Raw genomic sequence first — 24846 nt, forward strand, 5'->3', positions numbered from 1 at the left:
GACTACACTGTAAATCATTTCAACTTCACAATTGTCGTAACACGTTTCCGCTGATGACTAAACAAATTAAAGACTTAAGTGTCAAAGAAATCCTAGAGCGGCGATGTAATTCATGTTTCTGTAAAGTTGTTAGATGTGCGTGACTTAGTAATTAAGCTTTGGATCAGGCTTAAGCCCCTTTCACACATGAGCAACTTACATGTAGCAAGGGTCCCTTGCTAAATTGTAGCATGGTTGTTGTAAACTTTTTTTAAATGTACCTCGTGTGAAAGGACAACAATTTTTCAACTGTCCAAGTTTTCTAGCACAATCTTGTCAAAAAACATTGCTACATTTTACAACCATGCTAAAATTAAGCAAGGGACCCTAGTTGAATTGCCGTCGTGTGAATAGCACTTTATGCTGAATAGGATAAGGTTATGTGTCAGCAAGCTCTCTCTTTTTACACACTCGTTCATCATGAACTGTTTTCAGCTGTCAAGCGAGGATAGGAATCCTCCATGATGGACATGAACGGCAAGAGGAAAGTGAAAAAGAGGAGAGATATCTTTACTTGGTGACAGCAGAAGAAATGGCACACCCATGGGAGGGGCTTGGGAAATGGTGTCCTTGTTGTTACACTATGTGTATAGCACTGTATACTCAATACTTTTTGTGACAAAAAAAATCACAGGCATATTACTTGGGTGGGACTCGAACCCATGCCCTTTGTAGTTCAAGAGTCTTACATACTAGACCATCAAGATTTCGGAGTAGCTAGCATCTAGCTAAAGGTCGTGGGTTCGAATCCTACCCGACTAATATGCCTGGGATTTTTGGGAATACCGAGTATACAGTGCTTACACACATCGGTGTAAGGGTCATTTAACATCTATTAAATTGTTGCGGTACCCCTGCTAAAAAATAGGATAGCTGCACGGCAGTCTCGGTGGTCTAGTTGGTAAGACACTGCTCTAGAATCGCAAAGGGCGTGGGTTCGAATTCCACCCAAGTTAATATGCCTGTGGTGTTTTATTTTCACAGAACTGTGGGAAAGTACCGAGTATACAGTGCTAAACACACATCGGTGTATGGGGTAAGATCCAAAAAATGTAACGATCTATTAAATTATTGCAGTCATCCGCTGCTAAAACACAGGATTCAAACTGCCTCTAGCTACTGGGCAATCTCAATCTCAAGAATCGCAAAGGGCGTGGGTTGAAATCCCACCCGACTGATATGCCTGTGATTTTTTTGCAAAGAACTCTGGAAAGTACCAAATTTTATTATATAGTACTAACACAAATCGGTGCAACTGCAAAACCAAAATTTCTAGATGAATGTTCTGATTGAACAAACTCCAGGAAACAGGTGTTTTATGAAGGATTTCCCACTTTCTAGCAATTATAGTGAAACTCACTCCCCAGGTGCTGCCATGACCCAACTCAGACCCTGATCCTTTTTGCAAAACCGCAAGACAAGATTCAAACTATGTTAAAGGGAAGGTGTATGTTTGGTAATCACTCCTAAAAGATACAAATGGCAATACAAACTTACATGGTTAGAAGTACCGCTTTCGAAAAGTATAAAGCATTTTGAGAATCATTTCACTGTGAAGTTATGCGGTTATGGAAAAAGGTATCAGTTTTAACCCCTACTGTCTGAAACTGACAAACATTACTGACAGACATTATGTTTCTCAGATTGTGTGCTCCATTTAAGGATTATTTTGCAATATCTCGGTCTTTTGAAATGAAATTCGCATAGGTTATTTGATACATATCTTCATTTACATAGCATTGAAACAATTGAACAATAAAGTACAAAAAAGATTAGGGCTTTTTGAAACTGCACTTTTCCACTTTAAAATGTTAAAAGGAACTGGAAAAAAGAAAAGAAAGATGGAATGAAGTCAGGTTTCCTACATGAATACATGCAATCCATACTAACAAACTATCAAGTTCTAAGCACCAGACTATTTATACAGCCCTGGAAATTGTCAAGTCCGTCTCACAGAGTTTAGTCCAACACATCTTTAGTTTCCTGTATGGAACTTAGGAAAGACAAGAAAGGAGGAGGAAATCACCGAAGGCGTTGCTTGCCTGTTTTGATAGGGTTTCTTAGAACTTGTTAAATAAAAATAATAAATAATTAGTTTCAACTTGCCAAAGTGTCTTGATATCTTATCTGTACCCAATCAAAGCAATGATTGACCAATACACATTGACCTGTATGTGTAGGTCACATTGTGGGTGGACTTCCTTGTCGCCATTAAAATCAAAATTTCCCGGCAAAGTCAAAAACAAGTTTATTTTTCTCAAAACCAACCAAGGGCCAAGGTGAATGCATGACTGTAGGTTTTCAAGGTGTAAATTGAAACTCAAGCTCTAAAAATATCCACCATTAATTATGATTGCTAATAATATGCTTGCTAATGACAAATCTTTAATAGCTTCAAAATGGCTGGGAAGAACTAAGTAAAGTCAAATTTGTTTATATGCATCATGTGCTTAAAAATTTTCAGAAATGTACAAGAAAATGACACAAATCTTGGGGCTTTTTCGAGTTGTGTTTCTCGGAGAGTAATTAGTTTTTTTCCAAAACCAACCACAGGCCAAGGTAATGTATGACTGGAGGTTTCAAGGTGTAAACTTGGACTAATGTTCTACAAATATCCATCATTAATTATAATAGATAAAAGCATTTTTCTGCTGACAATAAATTTTACTAGTTGAAAACTGTTCTTTAACTTTTCTCTCCCTCTCTATTCTGATGGACAGATACTAGCCTAGGAACAATATAGACATCCCCTGAGCCTCAACAATTTCCAATCTTCAGGGGATTTAAAGGAGGCGGGACATCTGCCCATCATCGTGTTCTCAAGGTGACAAAAGTCCGAGCAGAGAGGAAATTTCACTCACTGGCCCTGCAGAGCGAGTGAGGGTATGGGGACCTGCTATGCTCTGTGGCTAACAAGCGAGTCCTTCCTCATAGGGATATGACCAATTAGTGGGAAACTGGGGCTCGACGCAGAGTGGCACGCAACTTGGGGCCAAGGGGAGCCCTCAAGCTGCGAGGGAGGGGGGGGGGGGGGGGGTTAGAATAGAACTAGGGAAGTGGGGGAGAGGGATAATTAGAGTTACTCAACAACAAGACCCTTGCTGTTATACCCTTAAGACATTGCACTCTTATTCTAGTTTGGAAAACAACTGACCCCTTCATCAGATAAAAAAAAACCAAACCAAAATTATTATGACTCGTACCCGAAAATGCACATCAGAACTTCCTCCAACATGAGATGAGGTTTGTGATAACTGGAGAAGTGCTTCAGTATGTATATACGATTTGAAGAGACCAATTCAAGAACTGACTCCGCGATAGTTCAGATCCTGTGAGCTAAAGAAGTAGTCCCAGCCAATTTTCTATACATTCCGCCCGGGTAGTAGTTAAAAAGAAGGACAGTTCTTTTCAGAACTGAGAAGTCTCCCAAACATAAAAAAAAATCTACTCCGTGGTAGAAGAAAAAGAAAGACAGTTCTCTAAGAACAAACTCTACCTGACAAGTAGATACACACACGATGTTACAGCAAACCAAATATATATTGCTTCAATAGTGGATGGCATTTCCATGAGACCTAAAGCGAGGCTGGTCTTAAAGTTGGCTCAGTGGTTTCTGCCCCTGCCTTTCACCTCTGTCGACCCCGGTTCGAGCCTGGATCGTTGCTTTGCATGTGGTTTGAGTTTATCAATCTGTACCTGACTGCGTGGGTTTTCCTTATAAGCATTTTCCTCCCAAGTCTAAAACTGAAATTTCGTCATTGTGTCATTCAAACAAAGCTAGTGTGATGTTTCCATTAGAATGCTTTGCCGACTGTATAATTCAGAATACAGATTAAGAACACTCTCACCTGCTCACAACCAGACTTTCTCCTTTGTTGCTCCCCAAATATGGAACAACCTCCCAGTACGCATCAGAAATTGTAACTCTTTGACATTGTTAAAAGAATTTGTATCAGATGTAATATGTTGAAGTTATAGTTCCAATGGTGTTGCTCTTTTCAGCGTTTTGATCTTGATGTAAAGGCGCTTTACAAATATTTAGTTGTATGTATGTATTCAGATTAAGATTCAGAGAGCCACTGCACGTCTTGAAGATGACATATGTTGGTAACGAGTAGCAATAAGGAGTCTAAAGTAATCTTACTCAGTCTTAAACCACACATGGAGTCATGCTAGAAATTAATCCACACAAGGATTTCAAAATGGAGGTTAAACATTGTATGAAGTCTTAAGAGATAAATGTGCAAGACTTTTTTCTTTTGCGGGGGCAGATGTTGTGGTTCAAACCGATACTTACTGCATCGCGAAAACATTTCCCCTCTGGGCAGTGGTTTAGGAAAATGGGTCATGTTAAAGGCACTGTTCACGTTTGGTAATTGTCAAAGATCAGTGTTCGCACTTGGTGTGACCCATCATAAGCATATAATAACAATCCTGTGAAAATTTGGGCTCAATCGTTCATTGAAGGTGCGAGAAAATGATGAAAGAAAAAACACCCTTGTTGGACGAATTTGTGTGCTTTCAGATAGGAATAAAAGACTTCTAGCTAGAAGTCTTTTAACATTTTAGTGAGAAATTACCTATTTCTCAAAAACAATGTTACTTCAGAGGGAGTCGTTTCCCACAATGTTTGATTCTATCAACAGCTCTCCAATGCTCATTACCAAGTCAGTTTTTAAGTTAATATTTTTTTAAAGTAATTACCAAACGTGTACCTTCCCTTTAAAGGTGCTGGTACACTGTGATTTCTCCAATGTTGGGATGATTTCTTGCATGAGTTGATCTGGAATTAACTTCATGAATTTTTAATTATCTTTTGTACATTTATAACATGACGGCATCTACCTATTTGGAAGCGATCACTGGGCCGTATATTATTTCATTCCTTAGACCATCTCATTTCCCTTGGGAGTACACAGTCTCTGCCAGGTATGTACACGTAGCTCACCTAGCTAAATCAATCACAAGAACCATCTCTGTCCTAACAGGTACCCGTTTACTCCTGGATGATGACAAGCAAGTCAAGTGTCTGGCTTAAAGGAACACGTGGCCTTGGATCGGGTCGAGTTCATCTTTGAAAAGTGTTTGTAACCATTTGTTATAAAATGCATATGGGTAGAAAGATGTTGTAAAAGTAGAATACAATGATCCACACAAACATGCCTCGAAATTGCACGGTTTTCCTTTTACCTCGTCGACAAACACGGTCAGACATTTATGGGAGTCAAATTTTTGACACCCATATATGGCCGACCGCGTTAGTTCGCACAGTTAAAGGAAAACCACGCAATTTCGAGGCAAACTTGTGTGGATCATAGTATTATACTTTTAAAACATCTTTCCAACCATATGCATTTTATAAAAAACGGTTACAAATGCTTTTTATAGACCCACTCGTCCGATCCGAGGCAACGTGTTCCTTTAAGGACGCTGATGTGATGACCAGGATTCGAACCCGCACCCTGATGACTTGTTATTTGGTTTACCCATACAACAATGTGTGTTTAAAGCACTGTATACTCGTTGTAAATATGCATATAAGTTTTTTAAAAAATTAGATCAAAATCAACAAATGAATGTTTGGCTGAGAAAATGAGTATTTTTTTTCTGCCAAACAATTTCTTTGAAGACCACTCTTGATCAATAAACCCCAATCACCAGGAGCTCCGAATATATGCAAAAGGAATTCATCAAACCCTTACAAATTGCACTTATGACCTTATAGTTCTGAGCAGATGAAGTGGAAGTCACCGACAAAAAAGATGACAGCAAACTCGATAGACAAATTTATGTTGTTCATAAAAGCATCTCTGTAGCAAACTTGTTGATCCATTTACCGGATCAACCCCACACACTTCCACACATAAACCCAAATCTTAATCCCACTTTTGAGGTTGCAGAAAAGATGGTGTGAGGATAAACTAATATCCAGTCAAGTTAAATCAATCTCCTTGATCCCCCTCCTGCTCTCCCAGCTGTGGCTTACCTTCAAGGCAACACAAGTCCAGCAACTCGACTCCAAACACTAAGTAATCCCGAACAATAATCCGCATTGCAGCAGTGACTCAAAGCACAATGAAACAGCTGGGTTTTCCTCTTCCCCGAGGTTGGTGATTCGAAACTCAACCCGTGATGAAGCAACGAGTGAACTTAGAACGAGGACATTTAATAAAAATAAAAATTCCATCCACGTGTAGACTGTCGCTTAAGCACAAAAAGTAGCTAAGTGCATAAAAAGTACGCCTACTAGGATAAGGTTACCAGCCAAACTATCCTGTCGCATGTACAATTTGTGACTGGTATCCTGCTCTTTTTTAGCTTAGCAGACAATTTGTTTGCAATATTTTCTGCTTATATGCAGCTCTATGAAATTGGGCCATGGACTATTATTGCTGTTGACAGCCTTTCCAGGGTTCTCCTTAGGATTTTTTTTAAAAACTGTACAGCATTCTGGACCCCAAATTTTTGAAGTTTGGCCAAAGAATGCTGAATTGAAACGAGGTCTTTTAAAAGTTTTTTACTTGGTGTTCGGTGTTCATCTTGGTTTTAAATGCCTTAGATTTTTGCTTGTACGCAAGCCTACTTCATAATACTAGGCATTCTTTACTCTACCTCTGGAGTAGGATCAAAGCTGGATCTTATCTCAAAAAGGCGATCAACGTCTAGTGGGAACGCAAAGGGCGATCAGACCCTGTAAACTCCGTTCACAAAAGGTGGATCAATGTGCGATCAAACTCAAGTGGGCATATGATCGCCGATTCATGTCTGCGACTTATCCTTTTGCGGGATCAGGATCTCGTAGTTGTGGATCCAGTGGGAAGGCGGTATTATAAATGTTAAACTGGGTCTTAAAAAAGAGAGAATTGAAGCGACAAACCTTATGAGGTGATGATGAACCATCAGGAACTGCTTGCCTCTTCACACCGGTCTCTTGCTGCGTCTCTAAGCCAGGTTTCCTGTCAGGACCAAATCAAAATGTATACAAGGAAATTACTCGACTGCATTTTATCTTTATAAATAAACTTTTTAAACTACTATTTCTTTTAGAGCATAATGACATGGCATAATTTGTTTTTCTTTCTTTTTAGTTGCATGAATTTAACTGACAACATAATTAGGGTGCATCGTTATTCACACTTAACACAAACTTCTTTTTTATATTTTGGAAAACTCATTCAGTAAAGATAAGGCAGCTAATTTAAGAAACAAATTTGTGAGACTTATACTATAGACATGTAAGTGATGGTGGTATCTTTACTAATCTGTGAAAGTTTACGGTATTTGCTTTAATTGAACATGTTTTTGATAGATGAGTTTTCATTTATAAAAAAGTTATTGATGGTTCCAGGATAATAACTCTACACAAACATTTGATTCTTGTTTAAAAGACATTATATTTATTGACGAGCAAGTGTGGAGGACTTTTCTGATTTTTTCTTAAAACTTATGGCTGTTACGGTAAATTTAAAAGGCTCAAGGAGGTTTTAAGAAAACCTTTAAAGGCAGTGCACACTATTGGTAATTACTCAAAATAATTCTTAGCATAAAAAGCTACTTGGTTACAAGGAATGTGGAGCTATTGATAGTATCAAACATTTTGAGAAATGGCTCCCTCTGAAGTAACATAGTTTTTGAGAAAGAAGTAATTTTCAATGAATTTGATTTTGAGACCTCAGATTTGTAATTTGAGGTCGCGAAATCAAGCATCTGAAAGCACACAACTTTGTGTGACAATGGTGTTTTTTCTTTCATTATTATTATCTCGCAACTTCGATAACTGATTGAGCTCAGATTTTCACAGGTTTGTCATTTTATGCATATATTGAGATACAGCAAGTGAAAAGACTGGTCTTTGACACTTACAAATAGTGTCTAATGTCTTTAAGGAAACCTTTAAACCAGGATGAATACTGAGAAATCACATGCCTGCTTAATGAAGGTGATAAAAGTACATTAATTAAAAAAATAATTTACCAAGAGAAAAAAAAAGAAGAATCTGAGTGTTTAGATAATAAAACATGGCACTGACGTATCCAGGCATTTACCCCGCAGGGAATCAGGAACATCCTCTCTAAGGCAGAGATCAAGGATGCAATACAAGGGTGTTAACACTTCCTCCTCCGTCAAATAAAATAAATTATTGGAGATGGATTCAGGACGAGGAGTAATTTCAATCTTCATCAACGTCCAGTAAAGAAGGGGATGTTGGCTTTAAAGGAAGTTCTTAAAAGCTTGCGGTTAAACCTTTAATACGCTGTTCCACATCAATCTGAATCATGTAATCTTTTGTCGTTAAACAGGAGAGTGTTTGGAATTTTGATGAGATTGGCATGAAGTCTTCGCTCCACTGAGTCTCTACAATTGTTTGTACGGTACACAGAATGCATCATTCTTTGTGTGACCGTTTTTTTCTCTAATGCTGCACCTTAACTCTGGAACAGTCTTCTTCAGAGACTGTTCGAGAGAGCTCTGGAACAGTCTTACGCTAACAAGTCTCTGAAAACTTACGCCAACAAGAATCCCTGTCAATCTTCAAATTGAAACAGATCCTTGAATAAACAACAAGCGACAAAAAATGTCATGTAGCACAACAAAGAATGTACCCTCTAGCCTATCTACCATTTTTCTTTAAAAATTTGCGAATCCGAATGACTAAGAATATAATTTCTCTGCACAACTCAGCAAAATATATCATTTCCGGCCAAAGGCAGTAATTAAAGGAACTCGTTGCCTTGGATCGGTTGAGTTGGTCTTTTGTAGCATTTGTAACCGTTTGTTATAAAATGCATATGGTTGGAAAGATGTTCTAAAACCACGCAATTTCGAGGCAAATTTTTATTGATCATTGTCTTCTACTTTAAACACCTTTCTACCCATTTTATAAAAAACGGTTACAAATGCTTTTTTTAGACCAACTTGACCGATCCAAGGCAAAGTGTTCCTTTAACCATCCAGCTATGATTGGCTGAGTAAGTTTGGCATTTTACCAACTCTACAAAGTTACAGAGTTGTTCTATTCAAATGAGACATTACGCTCAGCATTTTCAGTTGTCGCTATTTTGGGATAATCAGCAGTGACTAAAAAGGAATGATTCACAACTCTAAAAATACTTTGATTAAACTCACATGGAATGGCAATATTTCTGATTCTAATTACGGGCCATGTACTGTATACATATTTAATGTTATCTCTGCCTTTTGATCTATTGTCAGCGAAGGATTGCAAATGATTTCAGACTAAGTTACATGTCTGAAGGCCTGAAGCCTTTTTAGGCATCTGAAAGCACACAAATTTGTGCCAGAAGGGTGTTTTTTCTTTCGTTATTCTCTTGCATTTTCGATGAAAAATTGAGTCAAAATTTTCACAGCTACGTTATTTTATGCACATGTTGGGATACACCAAGTGAGAAAACTGGTCTTTGATGATTACCAATAGTGTCCAGTGTCTTTCAGTGAGCCCTTGTGGTACCTTTTGTTGAGGTCACAAGACTGCTGGGTCATACAGCTATGACGAGGACAAAAAAAGTACTTGAAAACAAAAAAAGTACTTGAAAAATGTAAAATTGTAAAAAGTCTGGAGGGGACACACTGTGACAATGTTCCGTTTAGGCGTGCCCACTGTTCTTGAAATAACATTAAGAAATATGATACCTTTTCAACGAGTAGAAGATGCGCTTGGGGTATATACTGGCAACTCATATTACACACTCGTAGTGAAGGAGAAAAAAATAGATTCTCATAACAAGGCGAGAACACATGGTATAAAATAACGGCTCTGCGGAAACTCTTCAATTGATTCCAAATTTCCTGCCGAGTGGAGACTTTCCAGACAATCTCGATACAGGGCACTTGAAGGAATATCTTTGTTTTTTTAAAGGAGATTCAGTTTCAAGGGAAACAGTGCATTCATTCAGGTGTCAGAGCTGTCAATGGGGTGACAACCATCCCAAGTTGATGGAGGGTTACCCTGTGTCCGGAGACGAAGGGAGTAAGGGATTGAGTGGAGGTCGTCCAAGGTGGACACGGGGAGGAAACCACCCAATGTCTTAAACAGGAAGGTGTTGTCGCCGCCCGTCTAAAATGACACAAGTTTCACTTTGGGGACCATAAACTTGAGATACGTATCACAGGTGTTGTTGCTCTAAACCTTGCACCGTTTGACCGATTATTAATTTTTCCTTTTTGTGACGTTTTGATACAAGACTTGTGTGATGTGCTTGGACATGTGGAAGCAGCTTGCTTCGAAACAGGAACACTTAGTTAAAGATCTTGAGTTACTGTAACTCTTCCTTGATTCGAATTTAGCAGGAATCTATAAAATTGGGCAAAAAAAGGCATCACACGACTGTGTTTTCTTTTTGAGCTGAAAAGAAACAAGTTGGGGGGGGGCTCTTCTACTTGACCGGGCTTGATTCCAGACAGTTTCCACAGGCCTGGAATTTCCCGTGACAGGGCAAGGACAATTTTAGTTTGCAAATGGCATTTTCATTGGAAAATCTTAAAGTCTTAGGGAAACTGTTGATGGGGCACCAAGGCCAAGATTAGGGGCAACAGAGGCCATGGGCTGTGTAATTCCAGCCCTGCTAAATACTTGAGTTTTTACGTTTAAAAACGTGGTTTCACAAAATTGATTCATCGGTCTCCTGTGTTTAAGATTGATCTTAGAGTTTTGAGAAACTAATAAAAATTCTATAGAGCTCCTTTTAAAAGATGCTTACAAACTTGATTTGAAGTGAGGGGACCGCTCATAAACAATAAACAAGTACATTAAGCTCATCGCAAGCCATTTTGGCTTGCCCCTTATTGCCCTAGCCTGTGTCATGAGCTTAACAGCCCCCATGTTCCTGATTGGGGTGGGGTTAGCATGGTAACAAACATGCATTGCATGAAAGAGAGAGTAACACCCCTTCCTTTACAGATAATATTATTTGGAGTCCGTACCTAGTCCGTGTCTAGGTCTATAACCACCACCCACTCTGCCTCCAGACTGATTTCCCTACATCTAAGACAGCGAATATTTTACAGGTTTTTTTTTTCTTCACAGGTTTGTTATTTTGTGCATATGTTGACATACACCAAGTGAGCAGACTGGTCTTTGACAATTACCAATAGTGTCCAGTGTCTTTAATGCAGAGAAGCTTATTTTGAAGGGGGTGTGATTGCCAATGTAGGCTATCATGCTTGGAGACTTAGAAGATTTTTACAATTTCCTCATAGGGTGTCCTTTAACAAGGAGAAAATGCCTTGGTGTCCTTGCCCTTTCAAAAACGAAGCACACAGGCCTGGGCTAGTCTTCATTGGTAGGGGGGCCACATTTCTTTACAAATCTTGAAGTCTTAGCTTAAGCTCGAGTGACAGAAAATGAAATCTGGAGAAAAAAACCCAGTTACTCTTGAGGCTTTAAAGTGATTTCATACATCGTATGTTTCTTTGGATCTGTTCCAATTACCCACGTTTCCATGAAAATACTAATTTTACTGACCTGGAAAATCCAGTCATCTAGGTTTTAAAGTGTTAAGAAACAAGTGTACATTGATTCTGCTTTTTCCTGCATTAATATTTTATCATGAAAGTTGTATGACGCCTTGTTAAATATGTTAATTAATTTTTTTTCTGTGCAAGGTTCTCATTGTAAATATTAGAGTATTGAATCTGAACATCTGCAAGTATTGGTTTTTACTTTACATCATTTTTGGGTAGGTTGAACACAAATTAACTATAAGGGTTTTGAACCTACTACCTCCAGATTAGCGTGCCGGTGCTCTACCAACTGAGCTATCTACGATCCCGGCCACATCTTGTTAGCCCTCCCCCCCTGCCCCCTTTCAATGTTGGTTCGCATTGCACGGTCTTCTACGTTCCAGTCCACATTGACTGGGAGAGAATGGGGACGGGGAGAGAATGTTTATTGTCAGGGGGAAGTGGACAGGGAATAGTTATTGTAATATTAAAAATGGGTGGCCCAAGCATTTTGGCTGGGATCGTAGTCCTAATGTTTTTCTGTGTAAATTTTAAATATTTTTTCTTAAGTTCACTTATTTAGATTGTTATTAGCTGGGATCCATGGGAGATATGGGGTGTAATTCACAAAGAGTTAGGACTAGTCTTATCTCGAGTTAGGACCAGTTACTCGTCCTAACTTAGGACTATCCATGCAATGTGTATATCTCCTAGGACTAGTCCTAACTCTTTGTGAAATCGACCCCTGTGAGTTTTTCTTACTGAATGGATTTCCCAGGATAAACAACAAATAAATAAATAAATAAATAAATAAATAAATAAATAAATTTATGTCAAGTAAGACTTGGAACAACAGGAATACAATTTGATTTGATAATTTGGGAACATCGTTTTAACAAATGTCATCTCAGCAAACCAGTTACAAACTCTGTAGATAATATGTAATTTTGGACGGTTACCTATTTCTGCTTAGCACGATTACTTTGCGCTTAGCTCTTTTTTGTGCTTCATGAAATTGGCCTCAGGGGGTAATAGAAGCAATGGCTTTCCAGACATGTTTAAAACTGTGCACAAAAAACCACAGAACACTGTACATGAAAGCCCTACTTAAAAATAATGGTCGATACTACGATACAAAAGGTGTAGCAACCGTGTGCACAATGCACGCACTCACAATCGTACGTGTTTACAAGCATATGAAAAACTCTGAAACATATCTACAAATCACGTAAGCTGGCATACCACCCCTAGGGGAATAAAGACTGGAAGTTACTAATCTTAGTTTAGTTACCCCTAAAGGTCACTTTGTCAATGAAATACCTTTAACAACAACGGTAAAATGTGACTGATATCAAACATGAAAGGGATTGAATGACAAGCAAATGCAAGCAGTGTTTCTGTACCCAGGTACTTGTATGCAAACACTACTAGTGTACCTTGTACATGTATCATATATGAAGTTGAAATGCAAAGTGTTTATCGAATTTGGGCGGAAATTCCAAAACACTGCAGGGCTTGTAGCTAAAAAAAATTAATACTGACGACCAGAAATTTTTTTTGGAGCTTTCTGTGAATCTACACTTGTACATTTACCATTGTTATACCTATGTAATTGTTAACTATGATTGGTCGAGAACGAATCACGTGCAATGCAACAAATACGCATGTACCATGGCTGCACAACGCGGCGGGTAACACAAGTGATGTGAACCGGTGTACATCAACTTGATCGTTCTCACCGTTGGTCGATTTCTAGCGCTTAGTACGAAACGGCTGCGGGTTCAAGAAAAGTGAAGAATGGTTTCTTATTCGGACAACTGTGCATCTGCTTATTAAACTATGCATACTCCGTCGTAATAAGGTTTGAAGATGACAACATAACTTTGAGAAGAGGAATAATCATGTAACCAAGGTATAACAAAACAAATGTTGAACGCTGTGATTTGGGGTCCATGGATTTTGTACACCCTCCGGTGAAAATGACACCCTCGGCTTCGCCTCGACTCTGCCATTTTCTCCCTCGGGTGTACAAAACGCCATGGACCTCGTCACAGCGTGCAACAACGGTTAACTGTTACAGGTTTAAGATAAAGTGTTTACTGAATTTGGTGGAAAAATCCTTAACATTGCAGGGCTCTTGTACAGAACCCCTGTACCTCAAACTTTTTACTGTGGACCGGAATTTAGTTTTGAAATCTTTCCGTATTCCTGTCACCACTTTTTCACTCATTTTTACAAAAGTAAATATCTCATGTTGAGTAAATTAGATTCCTATTTTATTGAATAACAAATGAAAAAGGGGTGGCAAGATACAGAAAATGTTCCTTTATTTTTACGAGACTTTTACTAATAGCTACATACTATATCTAAAACCTGCCAAAAACTTCGCTGTTTGAATATTTCATCTTACCTTTTCTGAAACAGACTTCGGGGAAACATGGTGCAGTCAAGTTCCACTCCAAACCCCAACTGTCCCCACACCTTTTGATTACAAATATCCTGCTAGCATTAAAAGAAAACGTTTTTCTCTCAAACCAAATCTATAAATGGGACCTGAGCTGAGCTATTGACGTACGTAAACAATCCCCACAATGTCTGCATGTGTTGGCAGTTTGGCACCCATCCCAATTTGAGGTTTATTTGTTTGCCTATCCTTGCTCTATGGTACATCCTCTGTCCTTGCTCAACGATCTACTAGCACTACTCACTACACTATGGTTCACAATTGCTGACAAATCCACAGTAGTGAGAGGTGTTTTCCACTCACTGCTCTGATCTGAGTGTAAATGCAACGAACAGCTTTCAGCATTTGGGGGTCTATCCCTAATGCAAACAATCTCAGCCAATGCCCAGGCTATTGTTATTGTGCAACTTGTTTAGAATGTTGTGTGTTACTCTGGTTGTCAGCTGGTTGCAGGGGATTGAGGGGGTGCTTGTCTTCTTTTGTTGGGCTTGAATAATGGAATTCATTAAAATAACTGTACAGCTTCATTACATATTTACAAAAGGATGTAGTAATTGCACCCAAATCCTTTTGAAAAGCTGCCCTTGTATTCACAGGAGCATTTCTACCACTACTGTTCTTACCATTTTTACTTTTGAATTATGGATTTCATTTAAATAACTGTAAAGCATCATTACATATTTACAAAAGGATGTAGTAATTGCACCCAAATCCTTTGGAAAAGCTGCCCGTGTGTTCGCAGGAGCTTTTCTACCACTACTGTTCTTACCATTTTTTATTTTTGAATTATGGATTTCATTTAAAAAACGGTAAAGCTTAATTACATATTTACAAAAGGATGTAGTAATTGCACCTGAAATCATTTAACTGTGGAAGAGCTGCCCACGGGAGCGTTTCTACCAGTCTTACCATTTTGATTTTTGAATTATGGAATTCATCAAAATATTGGTAAAGCTTTATTACATATATACAAAAGGATGTAGTAATTACAGCAAACGTTGTTTAACAATGGAAGATTTGCTCTTTTGTTCACAGGAGCATTTCTACCAGTCTTAAAAAAAAATTTTTTTTTTTAAATTATGGAATTCAAAGCTTCATTACATGTTTACAAAAGGATGTAGTAATTGCACCCAAATCATTTAACAATTGAAGCTTGCATTCACAGGAGCATTTTCTACCCTTCTTACAATTTGTTTTTATTCTCCAAAACCCTTTCCACAAAATGACAAGCAACCTTGATGAAATTAATTAATGTTCGGAGGAGGTTACACTTCTGCTTTGTGATACATGCACAAAAACAGTTTCTCAAACTGGCGCAACCAACAACAAGGCAATAACAAGTTTAATTATAAAACTGTTAAATATCCTCCTGTTTTGACCCAAGTAAGAGTCTTTTTCAAATGCTTAAACTTAATTGATTTCAATATATTATAAAGAGAAAATATTAACAATAATCCACCTATCTGTTCAGTATATAATCAAACTTAAATTATGACTCTTTGAAATGAACACACCTCAAATTCAAACTGTATTTACCATATGTAAATTTCTCCTGAAAGAATTGATCCTCTTACTGCATAACCCCAAAACAGGATGCCTGCAAGTCCATGTCAAGTAGTGGGGTAAATACTTGCCTAAGCAGCATCACGCATAACCCCTATGTACACCTAGCAAACATTGAATCCACAACTATACTCTTAGGGTATGTTCAGACAGCGTACTAAGTTAGACCCGAACCGGTTTAACTTTTACGAGCAGCAGGGGGTGATCGTAAAAATAAAACCCCTTTGCATTCAGACAGCACTGTGTTAAACCCGATCCGGTTTATCTTTGGTTTTAAGAGGTCAAAGAAAACGCGACCCCGTTATTCTAACATCCTGTTTATTGTCCTGTTCATTGGTCACTGTGTGTTTACGTAATGATTACGGAGGTCAATGGGTCGCCTGTTGTGAGTTAAACCGGATGTGGTCTTTTTTATTCTGTCCACACACAGTGTTAAAAGATAAACCCGAAGGGTCTAAAGATAAACCCCCTCCCTGGACGGTTTATCTTTTGTGGGTTGAACTCAATTCGGACTAACTTTAGATCCGTTCAGACACACTGAGTTGAACTCGATCGAGTTGAACCATGAGTTAAACCAACTTTAGTACCACCAGTCACCAATAGACCTTATGCACATGACGTCATTTCAGTACGGCACCCCCACATTGAGGTCAAAAGGAGGTTGTTCATTGGCCAATCTATGTGCGTTTCGATTATTTCGTCACCGTTTGACCTCAAAGATGGCGGCTGGATGACGTCAATGCATAAGGTCTATGGCAGCATTTTCAAAAAAGGCAAAGCATACCTTTGGTTTTTGGAACTGTTTAATCCTATGAAGTGTAGATCTTTACAACAAAACTTACATGTGAAAATTTCATTTCAGAAAATTCTGCTTTGCAAATGCTAAGCTGAAGCAAGAAATGAGTGGGGTAACCAGTCACAGCAATGGTTAATTGTATTGGTAAGGTATTTTGGCTGGTAACCTATTTTTGCTAAAACGTTGAATCCACAACCACACTTTAAATTCCACCAGTTATCAATGGCAGTCTTTTCATTACAATTTGAAGCCAATTCTGCTTATCACATGCCTTTGCTAAGCAAGAAATGAGTAGGGGTACCAGTCACAGCAATGGTAGTTAGGTATTTTGGCTGGTAACCTATTTTTGCTATTAAGCAACAGTTTTCTGTGCTTAGCAGTATTTGTGTTTTTTTAACTTGGGCACTGCTGTCACTGTACTTGTAGTTGGGAAGCGATCAGGCATTGAGCTATCTTTCTCAAGGACCAACTGGCCTCCATAAGGATTCGAACCCGAAGCCATCAAGACAGAATCTAATGATCTGGGCTCAAATTCATCTACTTAAAGACACTTGACTCTTTTGGTAATTATCAAAGACTAGCCTTCACAGTTGGCGTATTCCAACATATGCATACAATAACAAACCTGTAAAAATTTGAGCTCAATCGGTCGTCGAAGTTGCGAGATAATAATGAAAGAAAAAAACACCCTTGGCACACGAAGTTGTGTGCTTTTAGATGCTTGATTTTGAGACCTCAAATTCTAAATCTGAGGTCTCGAAATCAAATTTGTGGAAAACTACATCTTTCTCGGAAGCTACATTATTTCAGAGGGAGCTGTTTTTCACAATGTTTTATACCATCAACCTCTCCCCATTACTCGTTACCAAGAAAGGTTTTATGCTAATATTTATTTTGAGTAATTAACAATAGTGTCCAGTGCCTTTAAGGACAACTTAGCTAAGCAAAAATCCTACATCTACTTAAGGGAAAAAGTAGCTTAGCACAACAAAATTATGCTTAGCATAAGAACAGGATTAACAGCCAGAATAAAATGCCACATGTATAATCTGTGACTTCTTGTACCCTGCATATTTTTGCTAAGCAGAAAATCTTTAAAGCAGTTCTTTGAAAAGGGGCACTGGGTTGCTTGGGTAAAACTCCCGAATCTCCCACCACATTCGAACCACACCCATCAGATTTTAACTAAACTGCATAAAAAAAACACCCCAGTAAAATCTCATCCTTCCTGGCGCAAAATGCCCAACAGTGATAAAAAATACTACGCGCTGGATTTTCTGACAACTTAATAAAACAACCACCCTGTACCACCATCCACCCCAAGGTCAAAGGTAATCCTTAGTCTCCCACCACCAGCAGCTAATGAGTTTATAAGGACATCCCTTCCTTGTTGTCCCTTTTTTCCATGACAACTTAATAAAACAAACACCCTGTACCACCATCCACTCCAAGGTCAAAGGTAATCCTTAGTCTCCCACCACCAGCCGCTAATAAGTTTATAAGGACATCCCTTCCTAGTTGTCCCTTCTTCCCATGATACAGACCAGAATTATCCTCCTTCCTACTGCCTGGGGAAGTCTTGAGATAGAGACTAATGTAGGAGGAAATGAGACTTATTTTAAAGACTACAGAGTTTGCCCATAATATTTTCAGCTACTTGGTCAGCAGAACCAGTTGTCATTTCACTACTCCATCAGCTTTTTCACTTGTCAGTTTTCAAAAAAATAGGGATGTATTTCAATCTTAGACCGGTCCTTTGACTGTTTCTTTGATCTTTTAACTGGACTTTGGCCATCGGACCACTGTTAAGAGAAAACACTAGCTAACAATTCCAAGGAAACGACAGCACTTAGCAAGGGGGCCCTATAATGAGTGTTAAATTGGTGGGTATACAGCAATTATCCCACATACAAAATATCCATTTGAATTGAAGTTAGAGAGCTTCGATCCCTTTGTTCAGGTAGACACAAGGGAGGGGGTAACGTTTACCCTCCTGGCCAGCCCCCCCCCCCCACCACCAATTACCCCACCCCTGACGATGGGCGTCACATAACCCTCTCAAGGAGGAAGCATGGTCGAATTTGATATGATACCGAGTATGGCGACAGCCATGATTCAACGCAACAAGAGTGACTCAGGACAGATTACGGTCAATAAAAACAAAGTATCCCTGAAAATTTTGGGGTCTTTGTCAGGGTTGGCCATGAGAGTATAATTTCCTCCTGGATGGGGGGCTTTGTAATTTGATCTTAAAGAGGCGTCTTTATATTGTTGGCAGCGTTAGATTGTGTTTTTCTATGGTTATAATTGCATCAGCAGGGTCTGAAACATTTGCTAAGGGGTCATACAGGGTAGTCAATGTTTTAAAACAAAATGGTTTTCTTTCTCTGAAATTGGTGGGTGGGTCAAAAGAAATAACTGAAATAGATGTTTTATTTAAAGAAAAACCCAGCTGGTTAAGATCATCCACTACATTCCTTGTTAAACTACAAAGTTGTGTGTTTAAGCAAGGAAAAGCCAACAAAAAACTGTTTTTTAGGGTTGAACAAAGAAAAATTTACCAAAGCTGGATTCGAACCAAGGGCCTCCAGATCAACGTGTCGGCGCTCTACCAACTTAGCTATCTTGTGCTAGATGTTTGTGGTCACCCTTTTGTGAAAATATCTTTATTCGGGGTGACAATAGTTTTAAATAATCATCATACAACTAGCTTGATATCTCATCGAATCGAGTGGTAATGTTCAAAACTTTATATAGTTCTTCACTACATGCTTCACCCCGGCCCAACCCTTCCCAGACAGCCAGTCAGGAAATCTCCATCTTTAAATTAGTGCTAATTAGTTTTGTTTTATTTTCCTGTCAGACAGAGCTTGACACTTTGATCTTTCACCCTCTTCTGATTGATCTCGAACAGAGTGGGGGTGTCATTTTAAAATAAATCGCAGCGGCAGTATCTCTGTCAGATTGTATCACAACTCAGAACCGGCTCGTTAGTCATAAATTGTTTGCTGTCTGCCTGTACTTTCTTAAAGGAACATTACATAATTTCATACAAAAAAACTCCTCTAATATCACAGATTTACATAAAACTTACACGGTCTATTGATGATGATAGTAAAATCATCCCTTGAAATAAATAAAACTAATTTCCAATTTGGAGTTTATAGCTCAGTGAGTGTTTTATTCATTTCTTAATTTTTTTTATCGATGTCATGCAAAATGTGTTATCGGTTTTTCACTATTTTTTTCGTGACCCACATGACAGATCGATCTTAAACTTCTACAGGTTTGTTTGTTTATGTATATGGTGGATTACATAAAGTTCTTACACTGCCAGCAACTGTTTTGTAAGCAAACACCAATTCTGTAATGTTCCTTTAAGAAAGATTTTTATCAAAAACCCTGCTCCACTACGTGATGGAGATTTTCGATATTATGGATTAAGTGTAAGTGTTATTTCCGTTGAACCAACTTTGCTGCCCTGTCTTTTCCGCTTAGGCTTCATCCGGAAGAATAATTTGCAGAAAGCATTTTTCAACACTAGAGTTTCTTTTCTGCCCTTGTTGATACATTTCACAAGAATTATTGCCTCTAGTCTCTAATAATATTTGAGTTTATATAGCGCTTTTTCACTCCCGAATGGGTGTCTCAAAGCGCTTCAAATTATTACCCCTGGTCACTGGGCCTTAATTCACTCCTTAAACCATCTCAGCTCCCTGGGGAGTATACAGCCTCGTGCAACAAATGCGCTACTCGGCTAAATCAATCACAAGAACCATCTCTGCCCTCACAGGTCCCCATTTACCCCTGGGTCGAGAGAAGCAATAATGGTTAAGTGTCTTGCTCAGGGACACAAGTGTCACGACCGGGATTCGAACCCACACACTGCTGAACAGAATCAGCAGAGCTTGAATTCGGTGCTCTTAACCGCTCGGCCACGACACCCCACTCAGAGAATGGTTTTGCAAAAGGAGGATGAAATGGTTGTTTTTGTGCTCTTGTAACTCGTTTAAAGAAACAACTTCACAGATTGTTTTGGTTTAAAAAAAAACCAAATTAAAGGAAAGTTTAAAATTTTAATTGAACAATTTCACATATGGAGCAGCACGAACATGCACAGATTCACCAGTCTGTGCTCTAATACAGAAAAAGACTTGTCCCCCAAAAAGTACTTTTGGTGGAGGGGGGTGGCAAGGCGAGTGTGATCTTGGCAGGCCTGGATTACATGCAGGCCACAGTAGAGCCCATGGCCTCAGTGCCCCTTGTCTTGGCCTTGGTGCCCTTCAAAAGTTTCCCATTGACTTTAAGATTTTAAAATGGAGGTGCCCTTTGCAAAATGAAAATGGCCCATGCCCTTTTCTACATGTTCATAGATGAAATTCCAGACCTGCTTGGCAGCCAGACTTGTATCTCTAGTAAATGAATAGGTGAAATATCTTGGCACAAAGTACCGTGCAGATGTATGACTTTATAAGAATCTTTTTTTAGGTTGGGGTTTGTTAAGTTGTGAGTCAACAGGTACTGATCCCTTGAATTCCTGTAGTCAAGTGTTAAAAGATATTTCTTGTGAGCGGAGTTCGACTCATGTGGAGAAGAACCAATCAAGATTAGCTTCGGCTTAACTGAATGCGGTCATGTTTTTAGCATTCTTTACAAAGTATTAAAAGCATTCTTTGCAAAGTATACCTTTGGTTTTTTTTACCAATCGGTTGTTTTAATTCTATATAAACAAAGATGTTTAGACGATGTGACCTATGTTTACATTCAAACCGCCCTCTGTTGACAAAACATTGTATACGTCATGTTTTGCCAGGCAAAAAGACATATTGTCATTGTAAGATTGTATACACTTTCTAGCTGGCTTCCAAAACACAAAGGTTTTGCCCGGCGGTATGTGCGCGAATCATGTTATGGTTTTCGAGTGACGTCAGAGTGACGTGATCGTCTATACAATACAACTAACTGCTAACACAGTGAAAATTTTATTTCAAAAGGTGGTTGCGTTCTTGAGATATCACCAAAAATTCTGAGAATGTGTCAGAAAATCCCTGTATAAGAATGCAAAAGTAATACTGACAGCTGACAGTAATGCTTCTCAAAGTTTCGGGGTATTAAAACTGATGTGTTGTTGACATAACCACATTACTTCGAAATGAAATTTTTGTCACAATGCTTCATAGGCTACTATTGAAAGCTGGGGTAGGCTTCCAACCAATTTTTTTGAGTGATTACCAAAATATACTTTCCCTTTATCACTTGCCGGTCAAAGCACCCGACCTAGTTTTTGCATTTCATTGTTTACTTGAGAAAGGGCAGCTATCCACAAAGGAAACACATAGGGTATATCCCAAAACCTCAAACCATTTCAGCTTTTACAACATTCGCAATGAAAGGTCAAATTACATGTTTACCCCCACCAAAACAAATCCAAGTTACACCCTTCTTCAAAGCACCTGTACAGCCAGAGGAGAGAAATCCCTTGGTGACTCGGGTGGGTTACAAAAATACCATTTGCCCCTCAGCACTCCTGGGGCACAGCATGTTACTTAATACGTTTACATATTTTTGCACCAAGTTGTTCACGTTTTACAACATCCTTCCTGAGAATATTTCAAACACCCAACTGAGAATGTTCCTACTCGGAAGCGATTTTTGGCAAATAAAGATAAGCAATACAGTCTCGATCACCCCCCAGGACAGCCGGGCAAACAAAATGAAGTCCCAGCCAAAAAAAAATTTGAAAAATAAAAATAAAAATGATTACACTGAGGTAACATGAAAGTCATGCTTGTATGTTGAAAAATCTTGATGCGTCACCAACGGCACCAAGAAATCTCCAGAGACTAAAAATTTTATGTGCGGCAGACATTCTAGGAAATGGTACGGTTCCTGTGAAAATTATCAACGATCGAGGAAAATTGTGCCATGTAGCTACACCCAACGCTTTACTCGCATGAGGATTGATAAATGATACTCTGAAAATAACTTCATCATGTTGCTTGTCCCTTTTTGTAGACATGTTGATAATGTTTGCAAAGGAGCTCTCATGGCTATTAGGAAAATATCACAAATTCGCCGCTACCTGGATGAAGCAACTACTCTTCGTCTTGTTCATGCCTTCTGTATGGACTCCACGGTAAAGATCTTGCTAAAATTCAACACTGCTGCTTTGCCTCGTTTCTTGTCTGCCTCGTTCTCACCATATTACACCTGTACTAATGCAATTGCGTTGGCTCCCAGTTAAGTTTCGAACAGTTTACAAAATTCTTCTGTTAACTTTCAAGGCTCAAACATGTCAATCTCCTGCTTATTTATCTGAACTTGTTCATCATTATTCCCCTACTCGGACTTTACGATCATCTCAACAGTCATTGCTTTCTGCTACTAGAGCTTCTTCCATTTTTTCATGGCCACAGATCTTTTTCTTACGCCGCACCGTTTCTTTGGAAGTCTTCCTGTGCATATTCGCCAAGCTAATACTTTACAATGTTTTAAGTCCTTGTTGAAAACTCATTTGTTTAAAGCTTCTTTTTTGTAATTTGCCCATCTGTATCTTGTATCTTTCTCTAATTGTCTATTTTATTGTTTCTTTAATGCGCTTAGAGGCTTTTGCATTAGGCGCTTTACAAATGTTTTATTATTATTATTATTTTTTCTTCCCGGGGAAGATGGAGGTAATGTTAGGACATGGTGTGAGTCAGACAACACTCTTCTCTCACAGAACTCTTTACACTCCAAGACAAAACCGTAGTCCGCCAGAAACTTAAATGTGCTGCAGTTTGTAAAAATTGCTACAGGTGCATCATCTTCAACCTTATAAGCTCTTCATTGGCTCCCAGTGCATAACATCTGTTCCCCGGGTATACTTGAAGCGGCTGCAAAGTTTACAGGACTGGGCAGCTCCCATTTTCGCAATAAACGGTTAGTTTGAAGAAACTGCAGCCTTCATCTTGACCAAGGACCCGGAATTTCGTATGCCTTCCCAATTTCTCGACAACAAAAGATTGAAGAAAAATTGCCGTCCTAATTTCTCGAAGAAGAACTCTGTATTTTTTGTTTTGGTTTTTACCCACATGCACCGATGTGTGTTAGTTTAGAGTTTAGCACTGTATACTCAGTACTTCCCCGGGCTCTGTGAACAAAATCACAGGCATATTTCTTAACAACTTTGAGGACTTCAAGACATCGTATGTCTCAATTCCCTTGAGCTTTAAGAAACCTTCATTCCATAAAGCTGAAGTCAACTTCCCATGAAGTTTGTTGGCTGGAAGCCCTCTGTTTTCACTGCCTTTATTATAAACGGTAAAACCTCCAGGTTTATAGACACTGTTTTTCAACTGATGTTTGATGATATTGGACAATCAAGGAAGGGCGGCGATTTCTAACTCAAGGCAAACTGTGCTATTTAATTTCCCATAGGATACATCAATAACCTAGATTATATGAAGGATTTCATGGAATACGCTATTTTGTGTGGGAGTTGGAAAATTTATGTTTGAGTTCCCAGAAAGGTAATCAGCAGCAGAAAGCTAAAATTAGAGCAACACCTTCAATACATTTATGATTAATTGGCCACCGCGGTCCAGTGGTTGGACTGTAGGGCTTCCGATCACAATGTTGTTGGTTCAAATCCTAAAAGCTAACTGTGGTCCAGTGGTTAAACTGCAGGACTTGCAATCACAAGATTGTAGGTTTGAATCATAATAAGCTCACCGCTGATTTCACAATGACTAGAATAAGTAAATGACATCTACATGTAGTTGTGCATTCATAATCATAGATGTTAAACCGTTGTTTGAATTAGAGAGATTGGCTGTTGCCAAATTGATGTTTATATCTACTTGTGGGAGTTTTCGGAGTTCCCTTAGCAGGAAGATCATCTTATAAAAAAAATATAAAAAAAGAGAAATGGTAATTTTTTATTGTAATGACAAGATGGCTGGATGACAATAAATGAAAGTTCATGAATGCACAAAAGAAAGTGCCTTTATGTCATCAACTGCTCAACATTTTAGTCTCTTAGGGACTTCCTTCATCTATGTTCACTTCTAAGAGCCTTTCTAAACACTTTTCTTGCAAAATCTGTTTGTCAAAACAAATCTACACTTACACAAAGTCCGAGCTTAAAACTTTCCCCAGTATAAGGATAACTCATGTCTGAGATGAAACAAACAGATGTATCATAACAAATCCCAAACTACTGTTAATTCAAGATGACAGAAACTGACTCCTGGGCATTTGATTCCGTTATTTGTTCATGAACCGCAAGTCTAGGGATTTACTCACTAAAAAAAATGTTCAAGAAAGAGTCCATCAGACTAAATTTTCTGGGAATGATTTTTGAGAATGAGTTGTCCTCTCACCACAGGGCAAGTTCAGTAGTTTAATGTTAAAGGCTGAAGGGCCCGGGTAGATGGATTGCACATAGCATCATCGACCATCATATTCGATGATAAACAATGTGAAACGCACTGCTCACAACTCTCAGCCAATGATAGCCAGCTCATGCCTGCACATTTCATCA

The 24846-nt window shown here is 38.7% G+C and overlaps 1 protein-coding gene across 2 annotated transcripts in view; it reads right to left on the minus strand.

Annotated features, from left to right (window-relative positions):
* Window positions 1-24846, minus strand: part of LOC117295418 — a 103840-nt gene that overhangs the window by 45934 nt on the left and 33060 nt on the right. For both annotated transcript variants that reach the window (XM_033778068.1, XM_033778067.1), the window contains exon 7: window positions 6917-6995. In XM_033778068.1, coding sequence (XP_033633959.1) covers window positions 6917-6995 — 79 coding nt within the window. The remainder of the gene's footprint in view (window positions 1-6916; window positions 6996-24846) is intronic.

This window comes from Asterias rubens, chromosome 10 (assembly GCF_902459465.1).
Source record: "Asterias rubens chromosome 10, eAstRub1.3, whole genome shotgun sequence".
NCBI lineage: Eukaryota > Metazoa > Echinodermata > Asteroidea > Forcipulatida > Asteriidae > Asterias > Asterias rubens.